This window comes from Eleutherodactylus coqui, chromosome 7, assembly GCF_035609145.1.
Source record: "Eleutherodactylus coqui strain aEleCoq1 chromosome 7, aEleCoq1.hap1, whole genome shotgun sequence".
NCBI classification, from domain to species: Eukaryota; Metazoa; Chordata; class Amphibia; order Anura; family Eleutherodactylidae; genus Eleutherodactylus; species Eleutherodactylus coqui.
The window spans coordinates 160,394,182-160,404,997 of record NC_089843.1 but is presented as its reverse complement, the minus strand read 5'-3'; the positions used below and the strand labels follow the sequence as shown (position 1 = coordinate 160,404,997).

Here is a 10,816-nt window from a genome sequence, read left to right as displayed (position 1 = left end):
ACCAATTCTTTCCCTACAGCAGCTCCGGTATAAACAGCACTGTCCCTCATCTAACTCACACCGCATCTGAGGCGAGCCGCGGGAGGGGCCGACTTTTATATTAGGCGAACACCTGATCTCGCCAGCCACTCACAGCAGGGGGGTGGTATAGGGCTTAAACGTTGCAGGGGGAAGTTGTAATGCCTTCCCTGTCTTTCAATTGGCCAGAAAAGCGCGCTAACGTCTCAGGGAAGGAAGTGAAAGTAACCAGAACACCGCATGGTGTTCGTCACGAATAACGAACATCCCGAACACCCTAATATTCGCACGAATATCAAGCTCGGACGAACGCGTTCGCTCATCTCTATTAATTAACCTAATTTTTGCTTGTAAAACTATTCTTACACCTAAACTTTTCCTACTTAACATAATCCCTTTGTAAAAATGGAGAGAATTAAATAAATATTTTCCTATATCTATGTCAAATAGCCACATAGTATATTTCTTTACTGGAACATAACATCTCAACTAGAGATGAGTGAGCATACTTGGTAAGGACAGATACTCGAGCGAGTATCGTTGTTAGCAAGTACCTGCCTGCTCACCTGCAAAGATTCGCACTCCCCCGCCGGCACCCAAATCTTTGTGGGCGAGCAGGCAGGTACTCGGTAAGGACGATACTCACTCGAATATCTGTCCATACCGAGTACGCTTGCTCATCTCTATTCTCACCATTTTTTGAAATGGATCACGAAAGTAGAGTCTTTCCCAATCCTTCCCTTGCATCGGTTCCCTTTCCCTTCATTTCTGATCATTTGCATTTTCCGTTCAAGATGTACCATAATGCCGTGTGAACTTTATTTGTTCCTTTCTCTGATTACTGGAAAATGTAACCCCCTGGTTACCCTCCTTCCCTTTTTCCTTTCTGTACTTACCCCATAATTCATAAATAAAGAATTTATACAGAAACCACCCTAACAGACTGTGATAATTTAATAAGATCTGTTGAATGAACTCCACTTATTTGAGTGGGCAAATCCCTTTAATACAATGAAACACAAGGAAATGCAGTAAAACACATGGATATTTTATTCTGTTTTAAAGCCAATGTTCAAAAACGGAAAAGAAGAAATGTGCTTCGATATGGGACAGTATAAATAACTGCGAAGAGCAACAAAGGCAATTATAAAATCAGGAGAGGTTTTGGTGATACAGTAGAATCCAGTATGTCTTGCCTTCTCTACCGTACTGTAGCAACCTTCAGGATACAGTGACATCATCACTGCTAGTGAGTTGTAATGTGTTGACTTGTAGACATCTTAATACCATGTTCTCATAATGTTAATTTATGTAAGCCACAAGGAATCACTGTAGTGTTTCACACTGGACAGCAGACACATGTACACTAACCATTACAATGGGCTGTGTGTTAAGCAGGCATGCGTCCTTCCTAATTGGTCTAATTTAATAACAATGATCTCCTCTGCACAGTTTGAGCAATCGCTAAGCTTCATAGATCTGGTATCCATAATTGAGCTCTCAGATGCATATGGAATTTGCCAGTAATTGGCCGAGCCAAATTTCTGTGTTCTAAAGAAGACTTCCTTGACGAAGAACAGGATATAGTGTAATTCTGACCCAGCATGATTGATCATCATAAGAAAATGCTCTAGCTATATTCCCCCGACATGATCTGCACTGCTTTCTGTGGATAGAACCCCATGCCAATGCACAGGAAACTCAAGAAATATGTTTGGGTTTTGTTAAAGCATTTTGACAGAATACACAAACAGAGATTATTTCTACGTAGATAAATTTCATACATTTTGTAAAATCAGTGGGCATGCACTGTTACAATAGTAAATGTCATTTTTGTAAAGAAACGTCACTGTCACAAAATGTTTATTTACAGAGATAAGCTCCAATAGCTCCAGTTCAAATATATAGATTTCCTTTCAGGTCAGTGTTTTATGTTCTTCAGTACCGATGACGCTAAAGAAACATCCCCATCTTGTACCAACGGCAAACTCACAGTCTGTTGGGACAGCAGCTCTCTGCCGAACGCTTATATTTTCTGGCAAATGTGTAGTCTTGATTTTGAAGAATATGTGGCATCTTTCCATACTTTACAAGACAGGCCTTTAGCACAGTCACATCTTTGAAATATCTCCAAGCCATGAGAGCCTTTTTTTCTTAGTTTTGTGCAAACTTCCCCTTGACGTAATACAGGTTTACAAATTTTGGTCCAGAAATGTCGAGCGCAGCAAAATCCTTCGATGCAATCGGTTGACCTCAGGCAAGGGTCTCCTTCATGTCCTGCCAAGAAGTATTTAAGAGGTTAATTCAGTTTTATTAAGGATCCATAGCAGGAGTGTTGCTCAGATCTAAAGAAGATTGGGAGCACAAGCCCCAAGGCATATGTTTTGCCCTTCCACTTGTGAAAAATATATTAAAGACAACATAGCCTATGGCTGACATCACACAAACAGTAAACTCTGTGATTTCCGCTTGCAAAATTGCTGGGAATTTCCATAGCATTGTTGTAATAATAATAATATAAATGTGTTTCTTACATTAGCCTAGGCAAATATATTCATATATCCACCCTCATAGGAAATAGCTAGCAGTGAAATGGTTAACTAGTTCCATGTTATACCCTGGTATGTACGTGTTACAAGTTGAAGCTAAACCCCCTAGGCATCTTCAAGCGGAGGAACTTCTTATCTCTGACTGGATACTTTCGGTCCAGATTGGAATATTAATATAGTCTATGCTACTTGGGTATATAGAAATTACATGTTCACATAGCGACATACACCTAGGGCGTAAACATATGTTAATCATTAGCATCCTTACATACTAGGCCAATCATTAGTTGTTATGATGTTGGGAGGGGCATGCTTGTAATTGGTGTGTCATATGCAGAATAACTGTATTGTACTTCCATTCAATAAACCAGAAGGGTATGGGGGCTCATGAGGAGTAACCGTGAGTTCAAATACAAATATTCATGCATGAAGCTTCTTATTATAACCAATCTTGAGCAAACCAGTGAAATCTTCTGGAATATGCTTTATTCCCATAACAGCGTTTACAGTATATGGCGGGTGAATGAGATTTAACAAATCTTCTGCATGCGTTGCAGATTTTTTCTAGTACGGAAATTTGAAAAATGCTGCGGTTTTGAAATCTGGAGCATGTCTATTTATGTTGCGGTAACTGTGCGTATCGGCAGTGGATTTTCTCCAATGAGATCAATGGGCAACAAAAATCCATACTAAAATCTGCAAATTTCTGCTGCAGAAATGCGCTAATTCTATATGAAAATCTGCGCTTATTGGTATTTGAAAATAAAGTTTGCCAGTGTAAACTCAGTGCAGGAACTACCGCTACCACATCGCAAAAATGCAACACATTACGCAGCAGAAAGTGCACACAAAAATGCAAGTGCATATTCAAAATCTGCAAAATAAAGTGCAGCTAATTCTACAGAGACACAACAGAAGTTCTGCAGCAGAATTTTCACAGCTCAGACGTTGTGTGTGAAGGTAGGCTTAGGGTGGTTTCACACGGGCGAGAAAATCGTGCGCTTTTTGCATGATGCAAGAGTCAGTAAAAAAGCAGATTATGAAACCAATAATTTACAATGGTTTCCTTCTCAGGCCTCAGTCACACGGTTACATTGGCACCTGTACACCGGCGCCGATGCGCCTGTGTGACTGACACCAGCAGACGGACGTACCTGAAGACGGCCGTCTCTCTGCAGCACCGAAGGAAAGAACATGTGACCGGCTCCATTGCCGGTCGTGTTCTTTCCTCCGGCGCTGCAGAGAGACGGCCGTCTTAAGGTACGTCCGTCTCCTTCCTGCAGTCCCCGCCACAACTCACTTGTCACCCGCGCTGGCCCCCGAATCTTTAGAGACAAGCGGGGAGATACTCAGCTAAGGCACTACTCGCTCGAGTAATGTGCCTTCGGGGGTATACTCGCTCATCTCTAAATTTTAACATTAGAAAGTCCCATTGACTTTCACGCTAAAAAAAAATGCACGTTTTTATGGAACACTTTTATCGCGGGTGGCAGTAATGCGATGCGAAATTATTCTAATAAAAAAGCATTGCTGGTGCCCAAAAATCATGGGAACACAGACGCAATTTTGCTGTGAAAATCTTGATCGCCCGTGTGAAACTAGCCTTATAGTTTCAGGATAAGATGAACCACAGCATCAGCACACTGCTCCTGGATATTATCTTATATCTGTATTTTCGGACTATAAGAGGCACCTGACTGTAGCATGAACCCAAACTATAGATAACAGAAAATAGGAAAAAAATATAGTGATTCGGTTCCTTTTTCTCTGTACAGTTAAAAGCTATAGTTGCCCAGAGATCTGGGGCTTTTGGCTAAAAATCCAGGGCTTGTAACTCTGATGCCCAGGGCCAGTGATGTGAATATGAAAAAAGCATTATAGTTGGGGGCCCTGTTACAGATTTTACATTGGGGCCCAGGAGCTTCAAGTTATGCCTCTGCCCTGATGCATAGTTAGGTGCCCAGTAACATGACCTTACACAGTTATTTTTCCATTAACAACAGTCTTTAGAAGCTAAATGTAAACTTGGGACTTTGATACTGAGTGCCTGTCCTAGGATAGACCATCAAAGTCAGATTAGTGGGGTCTGATTCCTGTCACCCACCCTGAATAGCTGACAGAAGGGCCTGATGTGTTCTGATGGGCATCACAGTGCCTTTTCAGCATCATACATTCTGTAACAGCTGTGACTGATATGGACTTCCATCAATCTGATATTAATAGTCCATCATATGTATACATAATATATATCAAAATCTTGGAAAACCCCTTTATTCATGCCAGGGTATTTTACACTAAGGCTGGGCGAACATATAACAATCATGTCTGCCCATTTTCTTGCAGCCTGGAAGGTTTAGTTTCTGCACCTTTCTGGTGTCTGTACGCTGGACAGAGAAAAGTCACAGGAAGTATCTGGCAGCAAAACTGATGCCTCCAGTCGAAAAAAGACCCCACAGGAAATTACGAGATCAGTCCTTGCATCAGTTACTTTCCAGTGCAGTACGAAAAAATAATGGTGTACACGTGTACGTATTCAGACAGAAACGGCACAGATGATAAAACTGCATCTAAAAATTGCACAAAAATTTTGGACATTTGTCCAATTGCTGAAAATGCAGGAAGAGATGAGCTGAAAATATTCATTTAAACTAATTTATCAAAGACAAAGGTTATAAAAAGGCACAAATTAGTGGCATGATGGTGTGATAGCAGGGGTAAAATGAACTTCAAACAATTCAAGATTCACCGGATTTCTAGAGAGGTTTGTGGTTTGTAACAACTAATTTAATAAATTAGGCCCAATTTTGCCAACTAACCTTTCCAAACTCAATGGTACAAAATGAACCATCATGAACAAATGTAGGCCTATATCTTTTAATCCTGAATACTAATGGTGCAACAGTATTGCTGCAGATTCTAGCAAGAGAGTCATAGTACAAAATGTATACATGACCCGTTCTCTTATATTCTGCTGCCAATGGTGGAATCTGGGTTGCCAACCTGAGTTTTTTTTTTTCTGGACAACTTATCCAAAAATCATGGATGGCCAATATTTGTTATGGACACTTTAGAAAACCATAAAGAATGATAAAGACTGTTTCACACAGGGACCTATGCGTGCAAAAAACTTGGGGCTATTAGAACCAATGGTTTCCTATGGTCCCCTTGTGAAAGAGGCCATAGTCATAACATATTTATAGGTCAGATACTGATATGAACTCATTACCAGCATTTATTATGAAATGTAAAATGACGATAATTACAGTCATAATAATAATCTGCTCAAGTACCAACAGCCTCAAAAAAAATCATGGACATACCTATTTTTTTTAATGGACCCTGGAAAAAGTGCCCTATTTTTACAGACTTTCCAGGGAATTGTGGATAGTTGACAATCCCAGGTACTATCTGCAACTGTAGTATCTTCCCATTTTTTAGCAACACTGATAATGGCTCTGCGGGTAGTAATGGGGGAAAATGATGCAATCCATTGATAAATATGATGCAAATTTGAAGCCTCCTGATGCATTTTTATTACTGTATATTGCAAAGGTTGACCTAAACAGATTGGTTACAGTGTCTAACATAATGCTTGCAATGGGGTTTTTAAATAGTACATACCTAACTACCCCTTTTGCTTTAAGTTCCTGACTAGAGATGAGCGAGCGTACTCGCTACAGCAAATTACTCGAGCGTGTATTGCCATTTTCGAGTACATGCCCGCTCGTCTCAAAATATTCAGGGGCTGGTGGGGGTGAGTGGTGAGTTGCAGGAGTGAGCATGGGTGAGCCCCGTTCCTCCCCGCTCTCCCCCGGCAGCCCCCAAATCTTTTGAGACGAGCAGGCATGTACTCGAAAATGGCAATACTCGCTCGAGTAATTTGCCTTAGCGAGTATGCTTGCTCATCTCCATTCCAGACCTCTCCAGCTCAAGGCAAAATTACAACTGTACAGAATGGTCAAGGTGGCTACGCAGGACTTCAAACTTGTTTTTATCCATCACTTACTGTGACATTAACCATATTTTTCTGAAAAGAACTTTAAGCAGAAGCTTCTTTAAATCTATAACCTTACCTTTTATATGTGGCATTTTTGAATGATGCCTTCCAATATTCTGCCAACCCAAATCCTTGTTCGATATATGACTGTTCTTCTTTGGCCGTCCTTCCAGTTCTGGAATATGAGGTGTCAGAATGGTCTCAGCTACTGGGATGCATATTCCTTTTAAAAAAACATACATTTTCAGTAATGAGAAACCAAAATATATCTGCAAATATAATGTTTCTATTTAGCTATAACAACTAAAGAGTAAATCTGGACTGATGTCCCTACTAGAGATGAGTGAACACGTTCGGCTCCGCCCCTTTTTCGCCCGAACACCGAACTTTGCGAACACTTCAGTGTTCGGGCGAAAAAGTTCGGGGGCCGCCGTGGCAGCGCGGGGGGGTGCGGCGGGGAGTGGGGGGGAGAGGGAGAGAGAGAGGGCTCCCCCCTGTTCCCCGCTACTGCCGCCCGCGCCGCCGCGCATCTCCCCGCCCCCCGGCGGCACCCGGACACTTACGCGCGAACACTGCAGTGTTCGGCAAAGCCGGTGTCCGGGTGCGGATGTGTCCGTAACGGACACGTTCGCTCATCCCTAGTCCCTACCTATACTAGTGCATTCACCTATGAAAAATAGGCTGAAGCGCATGGATGGAATTGGCCCTAGTCCAGAGCGCCTCCCTTTACCAAACTTAATACAGCTGGTGATTTTCTACAGAAGGATATAGTATTTCTGTTATTCTACTATTTCTACACCGGGATATACCACTTTAAACTTTTCTGAACTTTTTTGGCCTTTCAGATAGCATATTTATGCAAGCTCCCACTATATCATTTTGCGTTGCTTGGACCATTGTTTATGAGCTTCACTTGTCCATAATTTCTAGCCTTGCATCTACTGATCTAATTATTTGCTGTCTGTCTGTGTCTAGTATTTTTAAGTTAGATTGGTACGCTTTCTGACGCATTAGAGCAGGTGCTGCTAATGAGCCTAATATGGTGTCGGTGATCATTGGGATGCACAGCAATTAGAGCATACCCATGTGGGCAAATGTGCGTGTTTGCTCACCTCCCATAGACCTCTATGGAGCGCTTTGCTGTGCAAACACTCACAAGATAGAGCAGGTCCTATTTTTTTGTGTCCGCAAAAGAAAGAAGTGAGAATGGACTAATTGAAATCAATGGATTCTACTCTCTGCGTTATGTGGGCAAGATTTTCCCGCATGCGAAAATTAGCAAAAACATGGTCATCAGTTTAAGCCCTTAAGACCTCAACTTATCTTTTTCAATCGTGACTACAGAATATTCCAGTTTAACAGACAAGGACTCAGCGTTTACGTGTAGTATTAGGATTTTTGTTAAATTTCAGTTCACAAAAGAGGCAAAATGAAAGTATTTCGACAATAAAACAAGGAAGTAAAACAGAGAAATCATACAAGTGGGTGGTCATACATGGGGGGGGCAAAGATTCATTATTTTCTAGGCAGAGAGAGCAACATAGAATTTAAAAAATAAATAAATATATAAATATATATATATATATATATATATATATGTGTGTGTGTGTGTATGTATAAATATACAGTGTACAATTAAAAAAATATTGCATGAAGAGAAGGAGTGTTTGGACGAAATTGGAAGGGCAGCATAACAAGAGAGGTAGAAGAATTGGAACTGGTTTTCTGTTTAAAAGCTTTCACATCTAATGAAAACCAACCATTTCCCCAATCATCCCAATTTTATAGCTTAGTTCTTTGAAAATTACGTATGGGATACTACATTGCAGCATGTTTCGTAGCGAGGCAATAATGACCACCCAGAAAAATAGTTACATTTAAAGGCATTTATTCTGCTCATGAAACATTAAGATGTCTTGGAATGTTCTTTCTTTTAAAGAAACATATGGATACATTTTAGAATATTTCAGACATGGAATCAGTTTTTACCCCTTTCCCTGTGTCCTTGTTATTTTGTAATATTGCTACCATTTATTTATCATTTTCTCTTTCTCTTACGGCTTATTCACACGGGCGTCTTTTTTGTAAGTATTTTGTGAGTCAAATATAGCAGTGAGTCCAAAATACAGAAGAAATGCAAATCTTTCCATTATACTTTCTTTCTATCCGCTCAACTTCTGGTTTTGGCTCAGAAAATACATATTTTCAATTTTCATTTTAACCAGAAATCAGTACATGTTATGAAACCTAAATGATGGCCCCCTTGAGTGTTGTTCATCATGTAAATATTTGGAAAGTTTCAATAAAGTAATATAAATATATAAATGCATAGTATCAAAAAATAATCCATACACATATATACGGTCCCTGTGCAAAGTATCAGAGAATGCACCTGCCCTCAAGAATATAACTATATGCATATACATATATATATATATATACACACACACACATATATATATATATATATATATATATATATATATATATATACACACACACACCTGTATAGAATTGGTCCAGCGTGAGTGGACCCATTCAGATATGCATGGGGCATTACCATAACAGTGAATCTCCTCATTTTGCATTATCTAGCATGCTAATTTGCATCTCAGTTGAAGTATTGCAGGCCTGTAAAAATGTCCGCACACCCAAATATGTCAACCCTAGAGATATTATTTTGCATTAAGCAGATTGAAAAATTCTTGACAAATCAACATCAATTTGCACAATTTGTTTTACCCACTGAGCATAACTGATCCTTTAAAGAAACCTAATCATGAAGGAACTGATGAAAACTAAAGAAAACTAATGAACTTTCAGATTAGTTTGAGACCTACAGAAATGATTAGATCTATGACAACTGAATCTGTTGCTCAATAAAAAAAAGTATTTAAAAAAAATCTGAGTGCTTCCTAATTTCCTCCATCTTTCAGGTTGGATTCATGTATTCAGTTTTGCTTCAGTTTTTGATGCAACTTTTTATGCCAAAGCCGGGAGCCGATACAAAATGCATAAAAGTAGAGATGAAAGACTGATTTTTCTTCCCCTCTTTATATTCCCTACTGACTTTGGTTTGACAAATCTTCACCAGATCCAATCCTACAGAACATTTAACCAATTTTTTCACTTTTTAATCAGTTCATTTTATAACTTTGTAGAAATAGATCTGTTGCTACTTGTAAACCATAAATAAATTAATATTAATTGCCATCTTTGTCAAATGTACAATATCTCCAGTATTTGGAAAATGGCATATGCAGTGAACGGGATGTGAGTGATTAACAACGTAATGCTGGATTTTTAATTTAAAAAAGCCAAAAAAAATTATTGAAAAATTTTAAAAATTGCAGCAAGATACCCCCCCAAATGCTGTGTGAATCCAGCCTACCGACTTCTAGTGAAGCAATAAATAAGTGCTGTGTACATTAAGGAATATTTAATTGCAAGCACATAGTGCCTAGGCATTACATATATAAAACATATTGGATCGTTAGGTACCTGATTGTACCCCAACAGCAGCTAAAATAAAAAAAGCAAGCCTCCCACCCCACATCCTTGGCGAGAAGAGGATTGTAGGAAAATATAAATACCACTGCGGGTAGAGATGAGCGAGCATACTCGCTAAGGCAAACTACTCGAGCGAGTAGTGCCTTATTCGAGTACCTGCCCGCTCGTCTCTAAAGATTCGGGTGCTGGCGCGGGTGAGAGGTGAGAGTTGCAGGAGTGAGCAGTGGGGAGCGGGAAGGGGGGGAGAGGGAGAGAGAGATCTCCCCTCCGTTCCCCCCTCCCGCCGGCAGCCGAATCTTTAGAGTCGAGCGGGCAGGTACTCGAATAAGGCACTACTCGCTCGAGTAGTTTGCCTTAGCAAGTATGCTCGCTCATCTCTAACTGTGGGAAGATAAATCTATGATGTCATTGGCATAGCTTGAAGTTTTTAAGCCCTGGTGGAACACTATACTTCGGGCAGCATCACACGGCTGTGTTTGCGTACGCAAAATGCGTTCATTCTAAACACACAGAATAAAATCCATTCATGTCAATAGGTTTGTTCTCATAAGCGTGCAAAAAACGGGACCTGCGCTATTTTCTTGTGTTTTGCACAGCAAAAGTGCTGTAGATGTCTATGGCGGGTGCACAAATACGCAAGAGGAAGGGTGACTATGCGCAAAACGCAGGAAAAGAAGACAGCTTGACCTTTTTAGGCTTAAATAGCCATTAAATTTCACAGAAAGGTTATGTCACATGCGCG

The 10,816-nt window shown here is 40.2% G+C and overlaps 1 protein-coding gene across 1 annotated transcript in view; it reads right to left on the bottom strand.

Annotated features, from left to right (window-relative positions):
* Positions 1 to 1,045: 1,045 nt before the first annotated feature.
* The window catches only part of DKK2 (dickkopf WNT signaling pathway inhibitor 2), a 79,142-nt gene continuing 69,371 nt past the window's right edge, over positions 1,046 to 10,816 (bottom strand). The window contains exons 3-4 of the mRNA XM_066573896.1: positions 6,641 to 6,787; positions 1,046 to 2,295 (exon numbers count right to left, since the gene is read on the bottom strand). Of these exons, the coding sequence (XP_066429993.1) occupies positions 2,045 to 2,295; positions 6,641 to 6,787 (398 nt within the window). The 3' untranslated portion in view covers positions 1,046 to 2,044. The remainder of the gene's footprint in view (positions 2,296 to 6,640; positions 6,788 to 10,816) is intronic.